General features: G+C 45.7%; 1 protein-coding gene across 7 annotated transcripts in view; it reads right to left on the reverse strand.

The window, feature by feature from the left end:
- The window catches only part of SGSM2 (small G protein signaling modulator 2), a 55,768-nt gene extending 34,558 nt beyond the window's left edge, over positions 1-21,210 (reverse strand). For 6 of the 7 annotated variants that reach the window (XM_069873764.1, XM_069873765.1, XM_069873762.1 and 3 more), the window contains exons 1-2: positions 21,111-21,210; positions 12,951-13,026 (exon numbers count right to left, since the gene is read on the reverse strand). In XM_069873764.1, the coding sequence (XP_069729865.1) occupies positions 12,951-13,026; positions 21,111-21,167 (133 nt within the window). In that variant the 5' untranslated portion in view covers positions 21,168-21,210. Of the gene's footprint in view, positions 1-12,903; positions 13,027-21,110 lie in introns of those variants that run through there. The other variant, XM_069873768.1, reaches the window with a different exon arrangement.
- Positions 21,211-22,822: the final 1,612 nt, after the last annotated feature.

The raw sequence follows: 22,822 nt of genomic DNA on the forward strand, positions 1-22,822 counted from the left end.
CTCTTCCTAGTCCTAAACTTATTCAGGCTGCAAATTCTTCAGAATAAATTTGATATTTTCCCTTACTGCACAACCTAAATGAGAACCACCAAACCTGAAAGTCCAATTTCATCTTAAAATGTAACAAGAAGACACATACGATCTTAACAGTCTCTCTTCAAGCTGCCTAATCAGTAAAATGTCACATAAATGGCATTGGCAAGCACGCCAAAAGCACAGGATCGCGATGCTCTGGGCTCTGACCAGCTTTTTCCAATGTGCGAACAACAGGGGCAATTCAAATAAACACCGGAAAACCCTACACACACAGAGCTGTCCTCCAGTAAATGAGTAACTCGGGAGATTGGCGAGCCCTGTGGAAAACTGGCATAAATGAAACAGCACGTCTCATGTGCTCACTGATAATGAAGGACTTCAGGTTTTCTTCTGTTTTGTTGCCAGGTTTTCTTTCCTTTTCATTTTTTTCTTTTAATAAATAAGAGCATTTGAGCACTCACAGCATTCAACTGATGCCTTCAGCATAGATGCTTATGCCATGCAAATCCCCAGCCCCTTGTGTTTCCAAGGCAAATGGGCAAAGTTGCTGTTGCATTAGGAAGTGCACAAAAGAAATACTGGCCCAGCCGTGCTGTCCCATGTCACTGTAACCCAAATAAACCTCACCGAGTGGTACAAGGTATTCACACACTTTTATATTCACTACCTCTCTGAAAAAAACAGTGATTCCCCTTTCTTTGTGATCCCTCATTTAATTGCATATTACCTTCCAATTTCACTACGAAAAGCACCAACAAACTGCTGTTCAGATGGATGGACCATCCTACAGTTTAAGAAGCCTAGTTATTACTTTCTGGATTAGACAAAGGTCCCACTGCAACAAGCACTCTATAAACACACACTGAGAGACTGAAACGCACAGATAAGACTGATAAAATACAGAAGAAACTATCTATATGTTTATCCCACTTTTTGCAATGAGACCAGCATTCTTGAATGCTTAAGACTCATCACAAGAACTGCAGATTAAGGCACTTACCAGCATTTTAGCTGTACGTAGATTTATCTAGAAGCAGAGAAGACAGACCATTCAGCCTTGTCCCCTTGCGAGATGGGCACTAAGTCACAGTGTTTCCCCTCCCCATTATATCCCCAAGAAGAGAACCCCAACAGCCCCTCTCTGAGCAGGGTTCTGCTGTGCTGGCCCTGGGCTGGACAGCAATACCTGTCCCAACATTTCCTACTGCTCTTTGCAGAGAGGGGCCTGCCCAAGCTGAACCCAGAGGAGCCCTGGTCTGGGAGATGCAAACCCCAAAGACTCACCGAGATGCTGTATGGCAGCAATCGAACAGTGCCAATGGCCTCAGAGGAAGCCAAGAAGATGATCCAAGGGCTGGAGCCTGTCGTGCATCTCAGGACATGAGCTTACTGCATCAAACCAGGCTGCCGAGCAGCAAGTCTGGCACTGTCCACTCCAAACTGCTGCCTCAGAAGAGAATTAGCCCCTTGCTTTCTCACTTGTACTAGGCACAAAATCCTAAGTGCAGCACTACTGTCTGAAAGGAGGACCAAGACACATGGGCATATCCCGGCTTGACTCCCTCTGCAATCAGAGGACATCTCTGGGTGACAAAGGCAATGCCTTCCACACCAGGACAGGCTGAGATTGTTGAGGTTGTTCAGCCTGGAGAAGAGAAGGCTCCAGGGAGACCTTAGAGCAGCTTCCAGTACTGAAAGGGGCTACAGGAAAGCTGGGGAGGGGCTCTTTCCCAACGAGTGCAAGGATAGGATGAGGGGGAACAGTTTTAAGCTGGAAGAGGGGAGATTTAGATTAGACACTAGGAACAAATTCTTCACTGAGAGGGTGGTGAGGCACTGGCCCAGGTTGCCCAGAGAAGTCACGGCTGCCCCATCCCTGGAGGTGTTCAAGACCAGGTTGGACGGAGCTTTGAGCAACCTGATCCAGTGGAAGGTTTGAACTGGATGGGCTCTAAGGTCCCTTCTTACCCAAACCATTCCGTGATCGTCTGCCTGTGGTCTTAGACAAGCGGGAGCTCAGCTGATGACATCTCTGCAAGCAAGGCTCTTCCTACTCAAAGGAAGAGGGAGCATCTGTGCATCTAATACAGAAGCAACAGTGGGGGCGAGCACTGTTTGGTTGCCCATGGGGTTTTGCAAGGCCAGGTAGCGCGGCATTGGAAGAACAAAGAGTGATGACAGCATGGGGATGTTCTTCACATCACAGTCACAGATCCTGTCTAGCAACCATCAAAACAACTCTTAACCCAGCTACTGTTTTGCTCTGTCTTTCAATTAGAAATAAAGAAAATGAAAAACAAAAAGCAGCTTTCCGGATGCCTGAAGCAATGCAGCAATAATTGGCTCCAAATCTTAAATGAAGCAACCTGCCTTTAAAAATAACTGCAAAGAAGTGCATTGCTGTTGCTTAGGAAACAGGCTCTCTCCCCACCTTCACCGTTGGATTTTTTCTTTCTTTAAAACAATGAAATATTAATGAAACAAATTTAGTGAAAAGCACAGCAGGCACAGCTTTAATTATTAATAAATGTTGCAGCTGCCAAAGAGGGCAATTTCCACAGTGACTGTCCCTAAAGCCCCAATATTTAATTAGTCCACTGTGACATTTCTCATCACAAGGAGCTGACATAACATCAGTACCCAACGGACTGCGATACACGTGTAGTGGTTACTTGTTAGGGAGACACACTGGAATTAGCTGCTAGATTGCCTCAAAACGTATGTCCCATAGGACAAAAGATTAATGCACCACATCCAGTTCCCTGTACAAGGCACTCCAAGATCTGGCTTCAGGCTGTAGACCCAGCCTGTGTGACCTCCAAGGCACTTCGTTCTCCTCTACTGCAGCCACAGCCTGAGCACTGTCTTTCCCCAGCACTTCTCTCCAGGCTCCTTCATACAAGGTCATTATTCCAGAACAGCTAACTGACTTGACTTCACATCTGACCTCATCTGCAGCAGCTTTCAAACACACAGCAATTTTTATCCAGTTAAACTACAAAACACTGGAGGAGAGCAGTACATCTTCCAGCACAGCTGCCTTCCTCCTCCTGGCCAGGGGACCGTACAGATGTCACCGCTGCAGCCCCAACAGAGGGAAGCACCCCTCCAACACAGCAAGCGGTGCTGAGGGGCATGGTTTAGTATTCGATAGGAATGGTTGGATTTGATGATCCGATGGGTCTTTTCCAACCTGGTGATTCTATGACTCTATGATTCTAAGTGGCACAAAGCTCCCCAGCACGGAAATTAGAGGTCAGCAGCTTGGAAGAGGCATGGGGGCTCTTTGCTGTGTGCCTGTCCTACAGCAGAGCCCGACCCCACTGCACCCTGTCACATCACTCACCACCACATTCTCCTGCACGTGGACACACATGGCCAAGTTCAGTCAAAAGGAAGCTTTAACGCATCCTCTTGAACAAGCTTGTGGAAGAATCTTTGAAAAGACATGAGAGGACCTTGACAGTGGTGCCCAAGCAGCTTTAGAGAGAAAGCATTTGATGACATCTCCTTAGCTCCATTTACCTTTTCTCTCCTTGTTTCTCTTCTGTTTTAAACCAACCACAAAAATTAGATTTCTATTTTCTAAACCTTGGATTGAAACCATAAAAGCACACTTTTTATGATGACATAAAGCAGTATTTACAAACTTTTCTTCCTGAAAACCTCCATGTCTCCCCAAGAAAGCCTCTCGTCTGAGCAGGAGGGCCTCCACAAACCCGCTGCTGTGCAGTTAGGCTGCTTACGCTTCTTGCATTCTGGTAATCTGCAAGGGAATTACTATTGTTCCTTTGCCAGCTCTTGGATTTAAATCAATTCTCTGTGTCAGGCTCTCGACACCCATCTTGTAGGCTTGTGGGAACAGGTGAAAACAAACTGAACTAACTCATCTGCCCAGAATATAATAGAAACTTCCCCTATTGTTCTGCCAGATGGTGTCAGAAACAACAAGAAATTGTAACAGAACACACAAAAAGGTTTAGTGCACACACACTCCCCTTCCCATTAGAAAACAGTTTCAATCAGTTGAAATCAATACAAGTTATGGATTACAACCACACTTGGAGACACACACAACAGAGACAACATCAGAGCACATGGTAGAGTTGGGGAGTGGGAAAAAAATAATTGAGACAGAGAACTGTTTGGGGGGAAGAGAGCTGGAGGATTCAGTAAATCAGGTTTCTGCAAACCTGCTTTTGATTCCTCAAAACTAAATAAAAGTAGATAATCCCCCCGGAGCTGCAAAACTGCTGAACACGAAGCTCAGATTGCTGTCTAAAAAGATAAAGCACAAAACATTTTAGGGCTGATAGTTAGAAGAATCTTTGGAACAGGAAAGTGAAGTTATTTACCTGTTTTAAAGAAAATGAACCATTTTCCCCATTTTGGAATCTGGCACTCCAAAAAGACATAAAGAGATGGAGATGTAGCTGTTTCTGGAGGAAGTGATAACATCAGATAGACATCAACAGAGAGTTTTGTGAACAAACAGGTAGTTTGCACCCACATACATACGCTTTTATTTATATATATGCACACGCTCTAGTAAATAACTACTATGAGCTTTCTGAGCACAACACAATGTGATCCTGAGCCTGCCTACTGACACTATAATTGCAACAATACATACATACATACAAGAATTGAACACAGAAAAACACAGATAGTCTTTACGTGTAGATTGGAAGAGCAGCACTGCACTTGGAATAAATCAACATAGTTCAAGTAATTCCCTTGTATGGTTCAGCTGACAGCAGCCATCTAAAAATTCATTAACTCCAGCCAGTTTTGAGGAACATCCCCTGCAGTAGCCACCGCTGAATTTAATTAAGTGCAGATATGTTATTGATTTACAGTCCAAATAATTACAGTCCCCAACGAGCTTTGGAAAATGTCACTTTTTTGTCACTTCAACAAGGCTGCTTCTTGCAGGGTCAGGTGAACAAGCTCAGTTTTCTCCTTTTTTTGCTTTTATGAAAATCTTGACATGACTCAATGGAGTGTGAAATAAGACAGCTCTATGGATGAAGCTGGAAGAGTGGTAAGAAGAGAACGAAAGGCCCGTGGAAGGATTATTTATAGGGTTTATTTAGCAGATGAGATTTTCCTTTGACAGGAAGAAATACCACAGCTAAATACTTGTTTTCATGGAAACTGTGCACAGGGAATTGAATTCATGTGGCTGAAGAAAATAAGAACAAGTGAAAAGAGGAGGATGATAATGCAGCAATCAGATGCTCACGATCTCCAGCTGCTGTTGCTTTACCTAATCACAGATCTGCCCAGTTTGAAACCAATTTTATTACCAAGTTACAGCACGCTATGTCACTGCAAAAAGCCTACTGCCTAGATGAGACACCCGTCTGTACCCGCATACCAGCTAAGAAGCAAATGACTGCAGAGGAGAGATCCAAATTCCCTCCTTTGTCCAAAGGGTAACGCTTTGTGCATTTTATGGAAAAGGAAAAATGGAATATCGAGCACCTATTTCTGTCTTCAAATGCCAAAGACCATAGACTCTCCAGATGTAATTGCCCTTCAGATGAGGGACTTGGTGTGACAAATCCAAGTAAACATGTTAGACAAGGAGAATAAGGAGAGCACTGTGCTACAGCCAAGCTCTCACTCCCCTACCTGCCTCACCTGATCTTCACTACATCATTTGTCAGACCCAAGCACGTTAGCCACACAGACAGTCACAGGTATCACCTTGTCAATAAATGGACAATCCTCAGTTCTAAAGATAGCTCTGGCTGAGAAACATCAGGGCTGGAAGTTGGTGACTGCTCTGTTTTAAAATCTCAACCATTAAGCTTCAAGGATCTCAATAAACTTCAGAAAATGGAAGCATTCCCATTAAACACTATTAAGGGTAAATCAAAATCACTGAGGTTTCTCTAAATAATTGAACATGATACAATTCGATGGACCAAGTAAAATGTTTAGCGGAGTGCTCTAAAAAGCAGGAGGGATTATATTTCACTTCTCAAACTACAAACACATGCAGTTCAGAAGCTGTTTGATTTCCCATCAGAGCTAATATTCGCTCTCCTTTTTTTTTTCTCCCTCTCTTCTACAGCACGCCACTCGTTATTTTAAAGCAGTCATCTTTGGAGCACAATCAAAAACCTTTTCAATTTGTGTGAAAAAACATTTGCCTCCCCCAGTTATGATCATCCCTGGTACTCTCTTTGGGCTAACACTTTCATGAAGTGAGGTAGGATCTCTGTAAACTACTTTATAAACATTATTTGTCACTGAAAATGTTTTCCAAATAGGAGTAGTAATATAGAGAGGCTCGTATTTTGTTTATGAGACACCTGCATTTTCGCAGCAGATTAACTACATTTTGTTAAAACATCAATGCCAAGGTTAGAAAGCCGAAGGAATTAAAATAATAAATTGTCTGGTTGGATAATGGTTATTTACATCTGTTTCTACATAAGTTACATTTTTGTGAGCCAAAAATAAAAAAAGAGAGGAAACTGAATTCTTAATTTTTGTCAAGCCTCAGAACACTGTGCTATTTAGAAGCCTCAAGAGAATCACCTAAAAACCCCACAGCGCAAGGTATCGCTTCCTAATGGGGCTGAGTTGCAGAGGAACTGGGAGGCTGTAACTTCAGCTGAAATTGATGGGAACAGCTTGCTGGACAACCCAAAAATGAGGTCCAAACTGGCTACAAATCAATCTCCTGTTCCTTTCATCTGTTAACACGTCATTGCAATACTTTAAATAGGAGGCAAGAAAGGACTTTCATCAGGAACTCATTTCTCACCTTAAAAGCAAAGAAGAGTTTCCTACATTGCTGCCTTCCACAATTTTACTGCAAATCTGTGGATATTTAATAGTCTTCTGAAAGCTCTACCATCTTGAAGCATGCACTGGATAAGAGACACAGGATAAGAAATGCATTTAAGATGTACATTTCTATGCCTTGGTTAATTTTATTCCCCTGTTATGAACCTTAATCCAGTCTTGTAATTTAGAGCCATGAAAGAAAAGATTTCTGACTCATGATTTTTCATTGCTTGGGGCTGGCAATCGTAACATTTGGTGATTCTGATAATTGCTTGGATTTCAGGTCCTGAAGGAGACAAAACAGAACACAAACTCCAGCATCATGTAGTCATTGGTTCCTAATCAGATCTTCTCTTTCAAACACAATTAACTTTGTGCAAAATGGGATAACGAGTCATCATAAGAACAAAACTGCAAACCCAGATGTGTCACCAGGAGGGCCAGTGGCAGTGTTCCAGGGACAGTGATGGAAACCCTAACTCTCCGCCCTCCATCCACACCCCAAGGATTAAGCACAATGCAAACCTGCAATCCTCAAAGCAAGATTAAAGGAAGTTTCAAGCACAACATTAAATACCGTTCTACAGCACAAAATCAGAACTTTTCCTTTCAGCCACAAAGGGATTCTGTCATTTTAATTAATGGGTTTAATTACTGGTAGCAGGTTTACTATTCAGGACAAAAAAAGCTTTTCATGCAGTTCATCCCATCCTTAATTCAAACAACAATCTCATGGAAAAGCCATTTTACTGTGCCCGTTACAATTTCCACTCATGTTTACTGCTAACCTTCCCCCAAAATGCAGTAACTACATTCACTTTGACTAGTAGGCATGTGGAATTTACACCTAAGGAATACACACTTTTATTCTGGCACACATCAGCTCTCCATAATCCACCTGAAGCCTGTGGTAATTATCTTACAGCATGAGACATCAGGATTATTTCGTTCAAGGCACTCAAAATATTTATTTAAGGAGAAAAAACTAACAAGGCTCATTTCAAACAATAAAAAAATACCTTTAAACTATAAACCAAGCCAAGCACAGCCAACTCATATAAACAATAATTTAATTATGAGTCAATTCAAAGATCACCATTCCTTTAAAATGAACAGCAGTCACTGTCAGCATCCTTACTGCACTTAAGCTATAATGACACCAATCAGAACAATATGCTTTTAATTTCACTGAGGCAGATACTGTCCGGACAAAGTCTGTTTTCAGAGTACGTCTCAATTTACCTTTAAAAACAAGACATTAAAAATATACTCTGTACTTAAGTATTATTACTCAGGAGCAGCGTCCTTCTGGCTACATAACCCACTCCTCAACCACACACCGTGTACATGGCTTGCGGCTTGCTTTAAGCATCTTTCCCAGGAGGAGGCTCCCCACACACTCCCTTCTCTTTTTCCTCCTTCAACAAATAACAGCTACAAATGGAGCAAACAGGTTGAGCAAGCGGGGACAGGAATTACAGCTCTGCACACCCAGTAAACAAGCATTAAACAACCATCCCAGTGACCCCTGCTGTTGCAATAAACAGGGTCCAACCACCTGTTCCACCACGGATGCAATGATTTGGATGAAGAGCAGAGAAGGAAGGTAAACCTGCATAAGCCTTTCCCAAAGTTTAGCTTTTCTGATGTTGCTGCATGCACGTGGACCTACCAATCCAGACAGAAGCCCCTACCCTGCTGAAGCACCAGCTCTGTAATGGGTTCTTGGCTGCCCCAGCTCCTCAGGGTGACCTGGCTGAGCAGATCAGCCAACAGAGCTCATCGCACTTGCATCAAACACATCCACTGAAAATGAGACAGCTCTTTGAAAAAAAACAGCAAAACCCTGGTTTCAAGGGCGAGATTGAAAGTGTCTGAAGGGTTGTTTTTTATTTTTTTTTTTTGGACAAGATAAAGAGTGTTATTAAGCACAGTTTGAATTGGCTTTGTACATCTGGAGCAAAGGCATCTTAATCTAGTACATTTCTAGCTTCTTCTTTAGATGAAAGGGGGAAAAAGAGAAGAGAAGAAATATTAAAAAGTTAAGTCAATGAGATTTCTTGACTGGACACATAAAAGAGACCACTTGGAGAAAATCAGTCCTGTGAGATTCATGATGTGAGCTACATGCCCCTGAAGGCACAAATATCAACATTTGGGAACCTTGCCTTGGATCCACTCATGAATAAGGCACGTTCTACTATGTTTGATGTTTTAAATCAGGTTTTTAATTCTTTGCTTGTAGCAGCACATTACTGTCAGACCCAAAGATGGGCAACCACGCAGCAAAAAAGGCTTGGCAAAGCTGCAGGTAGGTTTCGGACAAACAAGGGAGGTGTAGTGCACTGCATCAAAAAACTCTGAGATTACTGTAAATATGCATTAGGTCACTGCAGAGACAGATGGAAGAAAAGCTTCCTTTTACTCCCCTCTCTCCCTCAGAAGTGTAAAAGCTGGGAAGAGCTAGTTTTCCTGGTGAGAAGACAACCAGCCAGGAAAACTTCAGGAAGCTGGTGCAGGGAAGGCAGAGATGGCCCTCAGCTGAGCGAGCACGGCATGGTCCCTACGTCAAGTGATGGCAGCTACCGTTACTAAGGAAACAGCATCAGATAACCCAGGCTGAAAACATCCACATCCAGTTTCTAACAGAAACGCCTGTCCACTAAAGGTGCTACAAATATCCACAGAGCTCGCAGCATGTCACTGTACTCGGACTGACAACAAAACATCGGTGAAATTCACTCAACAGCAACCTGTAGCCCAAAGACATGTGGAATTTTTGTCCCAACAGGGCATGCATTAGCCACACTGCACACAATCCAAACTGAACTGCTACAGAGCTAGATGTTTTGTAAATCAGACAAGATGAAAGAGTAAGTGGAATGTAACTAGGTTATAAACTGGGTTGAGGACAAGTACAAGAACACCCGCATTCATTGCTTCCCACAAGAATGAAATGTCAGCACCGTTTTCCTTCCCTTAGATCACACAGGTGAAGACTACAGATTGTGAGCAGAGTTGCTGTGGTTACAACCAATCTCTCCCACTGGATGAGTAGAACTGACCAGCTCAGAGGCCCCGTTCCTCCAGGGGACAGCAAAGGCTGCAGGGAGCTGCCCTGGGTCAGGAAAATGGTATTTCCTTTAGGAGCTTGCAAAGGTGATTCACTGCTTCATCCTCCATGCTCAATGGGTCAGACAGGTAGCACCAAGACTGTCTCTCGTATCTCAAAACACATTTTCCGTAGTCTCACTAGGTTGACCCTGGGATGGGAAAGGTCTGGATGCCAAGCCATCTCCAGAGTCAAGTCCCATACAAGCTCCTCTGGGCTTGCACCTAAACCCTAAACAACATGAGCTGCTCTTCTGTCCAACTGCACCCTATAGATTGAACCCAGGGCCATGAAAACACATTTCAAGAGCCAGAGTGTGAGGAAACCCACTGGGGCCCCACGCTCTGCAGTAATCTCTCATGAAAGCAGATGATACGCACACCCAAGCTCTGCTCAGAGATGCAGCAGGTCCCACCATGGGGCTGACCAGCAAACACCAAGTCAGCATCTTGTGTTTACAAACCCCATGTCCCATAACAAAGAGGCACTGGAGAAGGATGTGAGAAACATGGTACCCTCAGCAATCTGGGGCCTAGGAGAGGTAGGAATTTTTTAGTTACTGATGCAGACAGACTCTGAAAATCAACTACCATGTATTTAAGAGACTCTTGCTAAACTCAGCCTTGCAGGAGAGTAAAATGATTCACAAGAATTCTATATTTACAATGAAGATTCACTGAAAATGACTCATGTACTGAGCCAATCTAATTTTAAATAGAAGGGAAAAACCTCTTGAAAAGGCACATGAAACTGGAGTGGGGGAGGGAAAAGAACTGCACACACAGGAGAGCCCCAGCCAGGAGCTGTTAGCCAAGTCTGCTGGAAACAGCTTCTCCATTCAATTAGCTGAAGCGATAGCAGAACATTCAGCTTCACCTACTTCTGGCTTAGGAGTTAATTAAGTCCTACATTCAAAGCAGCTGCAGGTTGGAATACTTCCTTAGGACAGGTAAGATTGCTGGGCAATAATAAGGCAGCTCATGGAGAGTGATTAGTTTTTCAGACCCTACAGAATTCAGAACACAAACTCAACTGGTATCACAGCAGGAGGGGGAAATAGTAGGAAGATTTTGCAGTACTGCTAATTTTGGCCAAGCAGATTCTAACAGAAATAGCTGCTGCCCTACTACCCCCGACATCAATGCCACAGCACAGCTTACAGAACATAACTGCAAAGACAGAGAACAGACACAGCACAGGCAGAGCTCTCCAGATGAAACGGGTCGCCTGCAGCAAGGGCACAGGCTCCAGGTGCCTCCACCTGCTCCTATTGCGGGACCGTTTTCCTCAGTTACTTTTCTCCTCTGTGTTGTATAAGTATAGACAAAAGGGGAATATTTAACACAACCACAACCTAAATGGAGGAAACAACTACAGTCTGTATTAATAGCAAGAAGCCATTAGCCAGAGAACACGGCTGAACCTTGCACTCCTGCACTGAATATGTAGGCATGAATAAATTATCCCAAGCTGTAAGTAAAAGATAACTTGGAAATAGAAGCAGGCTAGTGCAAGATTAGCCTTGCATACAAAATAACCACACAACACAGCAAGCTGGGATTTCAGTGTTGTGACAGGAAAAGGTTACCATTCTTGGACTCCGGCTTTCAGTAATATCTGCCAGTCAGTACACCTCTGTTTAAACAGCCCACTGATCTCCAAAGCCAATCTAACTTCCACCCCTCTTAAACTCTCCACTGTCATCAACACGTAACTGTCTCTGCTTGGCTGCAAACACTCCATTCCATGAAACCCAGAAGTGTTTGGATGATGGCTGTTCTCCAATCATTCTCAGCATCAATCCCAGTTAAGTCTTCAATTTGAAGTACAAAGACAAAGCAGCCAAGAGCTCACAGGCCAACACACATATTTACACAGATTTAATTCTCAGTGGTATCTTGCTGAGATGTTTCTCCACACACTAAAGTCTGATGAACAGTGTTAATTTTTTATTGGCCCTAGCACATTACAGGCTTGATTACAGAACTGCTGGATCAGCATTCAACAGTTTCTTCTCAGAACTGAATAAAGTGGCCAAGTTTCCAAAGGAGTTACTGGGTGTGAACTCTTGGGAGCCAACCTCTACTGGGAATCCAGCACTGGATCATCATTTATCCACCCTACACACACAGAGTTTCCCTCATTCCACCATCACAACACACACACATCAGTCTAAGTCTGCAGGGATCAGGAGAACCTCCATCGAATTTCAGAATGTGCTAAGAATTTGAGTGATCTACAGAGCTCTGAAACAGCAGCTCCCCTTGACAAACACGGTGTTTTCACTGAAGAAATTTTAAAATGTACTTTCTTGCTAATTCTTGGTATTGCAACTCCCAAAATACAGTCATGAGGAAAAGTCACAAACAGAATGGCTCGCTGATTGTATTAAAAACCATACAATAATGTCCACAATGGCAAAGCCCAGACCTCGATCTCACAAATGCACCATTTACGTAACACAGCATTCAGTGCACAGCAGAGAGCAGAGACGAGTTGTGAATACCAGTGGCACGATGCTGGCTAGAAAAGTCATTGAGATTTCCATCGTTTCCCTTCTTCAAAAAAGGCAACAGCTCTTTCACTGACTTTTTGGGCTGGATTCTGTCGCCTTTACACAAAATTAGATGCCCTATTCTTCAAATACATGGAGACAAGTCACAGAACAACGTTCTGCCAGATGGAAGGCAGCTGATATCCCAACCCATGACTCTGAAAACTCCATTTTCTGGTAGTTATTCTCAAGGTTGTATCCTACCTCCAGATATATATTTTTTAACCTACTAGTGCTTCCTAGTAAATCACTTTGTCATTTTGGCTTGTGATTTATTTTGGATGTCATTTTAATAAGAGTTACTTTCTTATTTGTAAGGTACACAGATATAGCAAACAAAGAAAAAGTGACATGGGCCTGAACTCAATGATTTCTAATATTTAAATACATTTCTTACAGGAAAAGTAAGATTATGTAGCATTAGCTCTTTTGTGTGTCATTTACCACATAATGCGATGATGTGACTGCTGTCTTCATGTACAAATTTCCGGGTGACAGCTTCTTCCATGATCTGCTTTACCTAAAATAAATAAAAAGAAGTGATTGTAAGATCCCAACACAACCCAGCACAGCACTTGGGAGTTTCTGTTTCAGCCTCTGCTTCCCCTTCCCCAGCACCAAAAGACTAACAACTAACACAAGTTACTCTGCAGGGAAGGAAGGATAAGAGCATTGAAAAAGAGAGAGGAAGGACAAACCTGAGCAGCTTTTCATGGGATAACTCTTTATATAATTAATCCCTTGCCTTCCTGCATAGTTACTTCTACTCATGAAACAAGATTATATATTGTCACGTGCTCTTTCCAGTTGTGCTATTCTGCTCTTCCTCGAGTAAAAAGAATCCCAGGGCTACCCAGATGTGCCTCCCAAGAGGGCTTTACAGCAACCCTCCTCCCGTTTGGGTACTTCACGTACCACAGTAATTATAAATTAAGCTCTCAAAGCTCTGCTGTACCAGACATACTACAAAGATTATACAGCCCCTATAGAGAAGAAAGTGCCTTCAATTTTCCCTTCTAAACACAATTACAGCAAATACAACTACATTTCTCACACTTCTTCCTGATTTAAAACAAAGTTCTTCTCCAGTTTCAAGGCTGATGTGTCAAGCTCCAGAGGGAATTCATTGCAGGTTACTGACTTTCAAAAATTAAGGAAGAAAACAGACAAATCTTACAATTATGCTCTAGAAGAGAGGCTGCAGTTACTCTCCATTCATGACCTGATTCCTCCCCCAATGGCTTCCTTTGCCTGATACCAGATGAAACCTATTTGCCCCAACCAACTCATTTATCAGACACTCATTCCTCCCTGACCAAGGAGCACTTGCTTCTCCAAATACAAATCCACCGTCATTCTTGGCTTCCCTCCTTTGCAAGCTGTAATTATAAGATTAGGATGCTCTGCCTAAATAAATGTCACATCACTTTCAGTATGTGAAAGTGAGTGCCACTGTGGCAGAAGAGTTAAAAAGATACTCTCTTCTTTCAACATTATGTGGTTTATTATCTTTTTTTAACTTGAAAATAATTTTCACAGCTGTCCTGGAATCCAGTAAACACTGAATTATCTAGTAAGTCATCACTGCATGGCTACCCTTCATCAGTAAGCTCAGCAGCATGGCCTGTGCACCAATTCAGTCTGACCAGGGTGCCAGTACAGGTGATCCCCACCAGCCTGAGGTCTGTGTACCCGGGAGACCATGATCCCTGCTTGTCAGTAGGGGTGGACACTGCCCTCAGCTCTCATTAGGCTGCAGCTGGTACCCAAGATAACCAGTTCAAAGCCAGCTGGGTTACTGCTTCTTTGTCGTGTTGACAGGTCCAATGGTTTTATCTTTCCCACTCAGTGCTGGAAGCAGGAGCGGCAGGTGCAATGCCTGATCCACAGCTGGGCTCCACTGCTGTGCCTTCTTCAGTTTGGAGGGCTTCCTCCCCCAGTAGGATCATTTCTGAGCCAATTCTGGATGCTGTAACCAAGCATGCCTTCCCCTGGTAATCATTTTGAATCCTCCGTGCCCACTCCGACACCCCCAGCCCAGCTGGCAGCAGCTCCAGCTCCAGCACTTGCTGCACGAGCCTGTCAACACACGGCATTTTCCTCACCCCAGAGCTGGGATCAAGTTGATCCTACAGAACGCAGGATCACAGACCAACAGCAGCCCTCTAAGTTGCAAAGAAAACATTAGGGGCAAGAGGAAAGCAAACATGTAAGAGGCTTTGAAAGTAGAACATGATTTATATATGAGGACTTCAAGGCAAGTCTTTCGCACTTTATAAAACCAGGCTTACCGCTCACAGCCTGAGGCTTGATAACATCAACTCCTAACACAGCAATTTGTTTCTTTTCTGTGGCATTTCTGGCATGGCTGTAGCAGCTTTGGACCTTACAGTAAAGCACCTGGGTGGGTAGAGGAGTAAGACAATATCAAGAAAGCAACAAAGTTGTAAGAATGTCCAACAGTTGGGAACTCACATAGGAAGCATCTGGATTGTCCTGTTTACCCAGCAATCCCCTTCTTACATTTTTATTCTCATCATTGTTGATTTTAGAGGCTCGATGTCTGTTGGTCTTGGCGGAAACCCAATAAAACTTGTTCCAAACCTCACCTAGAGGTTTGAAATGAGCACCCAGGCAGCCCACCAGAAGGGATGGGGACAGAGCAACTGTACAGCTCTGCCTGTTTAAATTCCAGCACAGACCCTGACCTGCATTTTCACATGTGGGAGGCAGCATGTTCCAGCAAACAGCTTGCAGTGGGAAGCCCAGAGGCAGTGCCATCCACTGCCTCCAAGCAAACCCACCTCTGTGCCTCAGCCAACCCATCTGTGAAAGCAGGACAGCATCCCAACCTTTGCAAGCTGTTCTGATTTCATTGGACTAAAACTATGTCTGGTCTACCAGATGAAAGCCCTGATTTGCTAACGGGGAAAGGCCCCTCAGAGTGCTGCTAGCACCAATGTGGACAGAAGAGGAAGAGCTGGAGCTGCACCAGGGTAAGTCCCGCAGATGCGACTCAATTTCAGAAACACAAATTCAGGCACCATTAAGTACCCAGGACCGCAAACTGCGATTTCAGTCTCAGCTCCCCAAAGAATAGTAACTGGAAAGCAATTCCTGATGATAGGGAGGAAGAAGAGTCGTTTACTGGAAGTAAAAGCTCTGGAGCTCTGAGGCCAATTCCCTGCTGTCACACATTTCCCAGGCACACTGCAATCACCAGTCTTTATTAGCTCAGTGTGTTATTTAGATTCCAGTTTGTAGCCCCAGGAGCGAAAAAATTAAAGTGCATAAAAATTAGAAAGAAAAAGGTTTCGGATGCAATAATCAACCCTACGTTTATACAACAGCACCATATGGCCAGCCCATGGGCAGGTTTTGAATCCAAGACCTCCTGAGCTGGGCAGTACAGACCAGGCGAGCAATCAGTGTCTGTTCCCAGCTGCCATCGAACAAAGAACAACCTCTGCACATTTTCTGGAGAGTCAGTGAACATTATTAGAAAACGTTTTCAGGGCATAGACAGCAGATGTGAAGATTCAAAGGCTGGTATGCAGTTTTCTTCAATCCCACGTCATTCCTCACTGCCACGTAATTCAGGGATGCTCCAGGCAAGGAGCTAAATCAAATGTTTCTCATCAAATGCAACACTGGCCTTTTTCTTCCCCTACAATTCCGTGCAGCTCTCTTTGTAGGGAATTATGCTGTGATGTCTCTCTGTTCTGGGAGGCACTTGTCAATGAAGCTTTCTGAGCAGAAGCCTACACAGACACCCACTTGCAGATACAAGCGGACCTGACCAAACTGCAAATTAATCTCATTAAAAGAGCCATCTACAGCCTGCTCCCCTGCATTCACCCACCCACCTGCACAGGTAAAGAAATCCATCAAGCTTTCTGTATTGCCGTTTCTTGTGTGGGATGGAGAGCTGCCTCCTCCTGCGGGAGCCAGGGCTGCAAACAGAGGGGCCCGGGGGAAACCCTGCTCAGGTGGGAAAGAGGTGGCAGAGGCTGAGCTGAGGTGACCCAGGCTCCCTCCACTGCCCTGGAAACATCCACCCCTCCCCTTCCCTGTGCCTCCTTTGGCAGATCAGTACAGGATCCACTCAAGCAGGTTGTTCACCTACACCTGCCAGGTGGGACAAGCATGCAAAAAAGCAGCGAGGGCACCGACTTCTGTGCATTTCAGTATCTCCATCAAGGGGACAGAAGCAGTCCTGCATCAAGAGAAGCACAGGGAGCCGTGACAGGCTCAGCAGGCATCCTGCTTTCCCTGAAACAGGTAACAGGCTCTGCATGCACCCTGTTTACCAACCGCTGAAAAGCAAGTATAGGCAAGGTCTGTCTACCAGAGTAAAGACCTTGGGATATGAGGAGTGAAGAATACCCTGGTGGGAGAGCTATCCACATAAAGCAAAGCAAGCTCCTCAAATAGAATTTGAGATGCATTTGCATGGATCACTTACTTTCTCCTACGTGCAACAATGGCCAAGCTGTCAAAATCAGTCAAACACCAAACTTAGGTCATAACATATGGATTATTTAATAAGTTTCACCGAAGAAAAACACAAAAGAAATGCCTTTATGTTGTGGGGTTTATTTTCATTATAAGGAAGCTTTTAAAATGGAAATAAACTCTAATTTTGCAGCAACCTGCTGGTATAAGAGACCAAGAAAATGAAGACACCACACACACTGACTATATACAAACATGTTCACAAGAACAGGGCTGGAGGAGATCTGCAGGTGTTTCTTTTTCCATATCTCTGTTGAGTTCTTACTCTGCTCCAATGAGAACAGTCACACCGATGGATTTCTGGCCAAGGCTGATCCAGCACATCTCAACACATCTGCAACCCTGATCCTTCAAACCAGCACCATCCTTTCAGTACACAGGCTGCAGCGTTTTCCCCATCCCTGCATCACAATGGGATGCTGGGGAAGCACCACAGGGAAAATGCAGCATCAGACACAAAGAACAGAGCTCATAAAATACTGGAATAACCAGGACCACAGTTAAAACTCACAACATGTTTTTCTCAAAGGAGAAAACCTCATGTTCAGCATCTGTGCCTTCTTTACCTTCTGGAGTTACCATATATCTCTCACTTGCTGTACTGACTCTTCCTCTCAGTGAGGAATTGGATGGTGTAAATACAAGCTGTTAAATAAATGCTATATTTCTGCTCAGAAATGGTTGCATTTTAGTTGTAAAATGAGCAAGCACATTTCTGAAGTGCTATAAACTTTTTCATGGTCAAAGGCGCTAAGGTTATTGTTACCCTGTTTGTTTCACAGCTAAAAGGAGTTTAAACCCAAAAATGGCAAACCCCCTCCATTTCAACAGGCAGAAGGAAATGGCCAGAGAAAAGCCTGTTTTATGAGCCTACTTGTCATAACAGATTTTCCTGCAGAGAGATAAATGTTTGAAATGTGAACTTAGAAGCAGCCTCAGCATGAATCCCAGTAGAGTTAAATTTTCAAAACACATTACATGTCCTCCTTTCTATTAGAGTGAACGAAATATAGTCTGTACCAGTGGGAATTTAAAGTCCATCTGAGAAAAAGCAAACAACATCAAATTTTCCCAGAGGAAAAATGCAAAAGTCTTTGCTGAGAGAGAGAAAATAAAACAAAAAAAAATCACTTTGCAGCAAGTTACTTTAGAGAGAACCATCTCTTATTTTGCAGAGACAATTGAATTTGAATAGTTTTGGTGCAAACAACATACAGGAAGAATATGTTTACTCCAAACTGCATTAGATATTTAGGTTACATGACAATAATTCCCTCCCAGTACTTAAAAGTGGCCTACAGGAAAGCTGGGGAGGGGCTTTTGATCAGGGAATGCAGGGATAGGATGAGGGGGAACGGTTTTGAGCTGCAAGAGGGGAGATTGAGATGAGATCTGAGGAAGAAATGGTTTTCTTGTGAGGGTGGGAAGGAACTGTCCCAGGTTGCCCAGAGAAGTCATGGCTGCCCCGTCTCTGGAGGTGTTTGAGGCCAGGTTGGATGGGGCTTTGAGCAACCAGTGGGGGGTGTCCCTGCCCGCGGCAGTGGGGGTGGAACTGGATGGGCTTTAAGGCCCCTTCCAGCCCAAACCATTCCATGATTCTATGATAATTCAGCAGGAGGAAAAGCCTGGGTGGAAAGGACAAGGGAAGGGAATGATGGCTTTGAGGATGGACATGGACTAGTCCAGTTTTCAAACCAAGACCACTACCACACAAAATGCACGCAGGTAGAAGTGGCTGCGTGAAAAGTCATATGGAATAAATAATTAGGTCAAAAATTCAATGAGAAAAAGTTAATTACTACCATTAAAGGCAGCATTATCCAGGGGGTTGCATTAGCTCCATTGACTGATTGTCTGAAATAATAATAAATCTCAATCTCAGCGTCTCTAAGTGCCTCCTGATACCACTTGTCTTCACAGGAGCAGGACAGACTGAGTTCCCTGCCATATGTCCGGCTGATCATAGGCACGAAGCATCACCTCAAAGTGCATACAGCCACCAAAATGCTCTCCTGACTATTTCAGCATGGAAAGCTCTGGGCAATCCCCAGAAACCCAAGCCAATATAAACCCTTTCAAAGAGCATTTGTGAAGTTTTGGAGAAGAAAAAAACCCAAAGACAAAACAAAAATGCAGATGACACTGAAGGTACAAATAACACTTTCAAGCATTATTGAAGTAATTTAAATGCTAGAAACCAATTAAAAACATTTTAGAGGCTTTAAAAACAAATTAGCCTCAGATTTTTTAATTATATGCCACTTGTTCTCTGCTCTAGCTGGCTTGGATCATGAAAACCCATTTTGCTTTCAATCTTGTACATTAGCACAAGACGACAATGTTCACACTTAGAAAACATTTCTCAAATCTATTTATATATTTAAACATCACCCCGGGAGAGCAAGTGCACACCCTCCTAACTCAAACCTCACACCATCCCGGCTCCCAAGTCCCAGTTTAAGCTAAAATTCCTAATGGCAGTGACAGGTTGGCAGCTGTGTTAAGCTGCAGCATCCAGCATGCGAGCAGGTGATAGAGAACAGCCGCTCTGCACCCTGCATCCAGCTGGGTCATTCCAGGACATGGTCCTGCAGGTTTGTGTCCCAGCTGTTCTTTACGCATCTATCCTACTCTACCACTTCCAGTCAATCCACACTGACTGAAACATCTGCTATTTTCTGGTTTTAGCACCAACAAATATTAGGAGGGATTTAAAAGATGTGTGGATGCGGTACTTAAGGGCACCATTTAGTGGCAGAGTCGACAGTGTGAGGTTAAGGTTTGGACTTCATGATCTCAAAGGTCTTCTCTAACCTAAATGATTCTGTGACACCAGATTCGGGCTCAGGAACCTTGGCTGTAGCAACAACTTTTCACCTGAGCTTTAACAAATCCTGCTCTCTGGCTACTTCTGATTTCCTCAGCGGCGAACTTGGGGAGGGGAAGGAACAGGAGGATTAGCTTTTTAACAAGGCTTTTTATTGCTGTGGTGGACAGGCGCTACATCTTCCCTCGTCTCCTGTGTAACAGCAGGCAGCTGCGCGCAGCCACACAAACACAGAGCCGGGTACCTGGGTGTGCTGGGGAGAGGTGGCCGCTCGCTGCACCACCCTGTCCACCCAGACCCTGGTCAGGAAGGGGCTCTTACACCAGGGCATGCTTGTCAGCAGGCACTTTGCTCAGAATACAGTGGCAGGGACCCCAGAAAGCATCACAGCAGGGACTCAGCTCTGTGGTAAGCAGCCCCTCTTCTCGGGGCAAAGCTTGGCTAGAACGCTCAACAGCAGAGCGCATTCAACTGGGTGACGGCACCATTCTCTGCAAAGAGCCAGGACCCTGCAAAGAGCCAGGACCCTGCACAGACCGGTCCCTCCGCAAGCACGACCCCACGCCACTGCCCGGCTCGGGCACAGGGTGGTTGGTGGTTTATCTACTGATGGATCTCGGCTTGCGCCAGCATGGAAACGTCACCCAACTGTTTGTGAGGGCAACAGCTCAGACGATCCCAGGTTTTCCCCGCTCCCTCAGCACACGCTCCCAAGGCACGGGAGCTAACGGAGCAGACCCTCTGCCAGGGCACCGGGAGCCTTATTGCTGCCTACAACTCCCTGAGAGGAGGTTGCGGTGAGGTGGGTGCTGGGCTGTTCTCCCAGGCGATGGGATGAGAGGGAATGGCCTCAAGCTGCGCCAGGAGAGGTTCAGCTTGGACATCGGGAAAAACGTCTTCATTGAGAGGGTTCTCGGGCACTGGAAGCGCTGCCAGGGACGCGCCGAGTCCTCATCCCTGGGGCAGACGAGGGGCAGCAAGAACAGTCGGACTCGAGGATCTCAAAGCTCTTTTCCAACCAAACTACCACTCGACTCATTCAAAGGTATCTCAGAAACTGCCTTCCTCCCCCTGGTTCCCCTCCCTTCTCCTCTGGAACTCCCAGCGAAGCCGGCAGCGAGGGGAGCGCGGGGGCCCGGCCAGGGTTACCCCCCCCCCTCCCCATTCATCGCCTCACGAAGGGAAAACGCCGTTTAAACCCAGCCCGGCGCCACCGGGCGGGCGGAGGGCGCTCGTTCCCGCCCCTCCCCTTTCTCTCTCACCTCCTTCTTCACATTCCACAGCAGCTTCTCCTTGGCGGCGTCCGCGGAGCAGCTCATGTCGGCGCCGGGCCGGCTCTTGCCTCAGAGCCGCCGGCTCCCGCCTCCGAGCCGCCGGGCCGCGCGCCTCACGGAGCCACCGGGGGGAGGCGGCGCCGCGCCCGCTGCCGCCATCGCCCGCGCCGTGACGTCACGCGGGCCGCCATGGCAACGGCGCGGGGGGGCGGGGCCTGGCGCACTGAGGGGGCGGGGCCAAAAGGGGGTGAGTGCAGGGAGGGGCGGGGCGAGGGGTAGGAGGGGGCGTGGCCAAAATGAAGGGGCGTGGTAACCACAGGGAGAGGGGAGGGGCAACACCAGGGGGAGACCCCACCGGGACACGGGGTGCAGCTCTGGAAGGAAATGGAGCTGTTGGAGCAAGTCCAGAGGAGGCTACTCGGCACTGGGGAGGCCGCTCCTCGAATCCTGTGTTCAGTTCTGGGCCCCTCACCACAAGAAGGATGTTGAGGCTCTGGAGCGAGTCCAGAGAAGAGCAACGAAGCTGGTGAGGGGGCTGGAGAACAGGCCTGATGAGGAACGGCTGAGAGAGCTGGGGGTGTTGAACGGTTGGACTCGATGATCCGGTGGGTCTCTTCCAACCTGGTTATTCTGTGATTCTGTGTTTAGCCTGGAGAAGAGGAGGCTGAGGGGAGACCTCATTGCTCTCTACAACTACCTGAAAGGAGGTTGTGGAGAGGAGGGAGCTGGGCTCTTCTCCCAAGTGACAGGGGACAGGATGAGAGGGAATGGCCTCAAGCTCCGCCAGGGGAGGTTTAGGCTGGACATTAGGAAAAAATTTTTCACAGAAAGGGTCATTGGGCACTGGCAGAGGCTGACCAGGGAGGGGGTTGAGTCACCTTCCCTGGAGGGGTTTAAGGGACGGGTGGACGAGGTGCTAAGGGACATGGTTTAGTGTTTGATAGGAACGGTTGGACTCGATGATCTGGTGGGTCTCTTCCAACCTGGTTATTCTATGATTCTACGATTCTACGGAGATGATCCGAGGACAGGCTCAGAGAGCTGGGGTTGGTCAACCTTGAGAAGGCTCCAAGGAGACTGTACAGCAGCCTTCCAGGTTGCCCTGAGAAGTTGTGGCTGTCCCCTCCCTGGAGGTGTTCAAGGCCAGGTTGGATGGGGCTTTGAGGAGCCTGATCCAGTGGGAGGTGTGGAATTGGACAGGCTTTAAGGTCCCTTCCAACCCAAACCATTCTGTTTCCGCGGTGACTCCACCACTTCCCTGGGCAGCCTGGTAGGAAAAATTTCATCACTGAAAGGGCTAATATTCAATCTAAACCACCCCTGGTGCAGCTTGAGGCCATTTCCTCCTGCCCGATCACTTGTTACTCTGGAGAAGAGACCAGCACCCGCCTCACTACAACCCTGTTTCCGGGAGCTGCAGAGAGCAATGAGATCTCCCCTCAGCCTCCTCTTCTCCACACTAAATCCCAGTTCCTCCTGGGCTCCAGCCCCTTCCACAGCTCCGTTCCCCTCCTCCAGACGCACTCCATGTCTTTCATGTACTGAGGGCCCCCAAACTGAATCTAAGATTCAAAGTTCAGCCTCACCAGTACCAAGTTCAGGGGAAGGATGACTTGTAAACCAGTTCTGCAAAACTGTGGGAAAGAACAGCTGGAATGCACTAGAAACCCATTACCTACGAAGGGTTTCTCACCTTTCCA

This window comes from Phaenicophaeus curvirostris, chromosome 21, assembly GCF_032191515.1.
Source record: "Phaenicophaeus curvirostris isolate KB17595 chromosome 21, BPBGC_Pcur_1.0, whole genome shotgun sequence".
Lineage (NCBI taxonomy): Eukaryota > Metazoa > Chordata > Aves > Cuculiformes > Cuculidae > Phaenicophaeus > Phaenicophaeus curvirostris.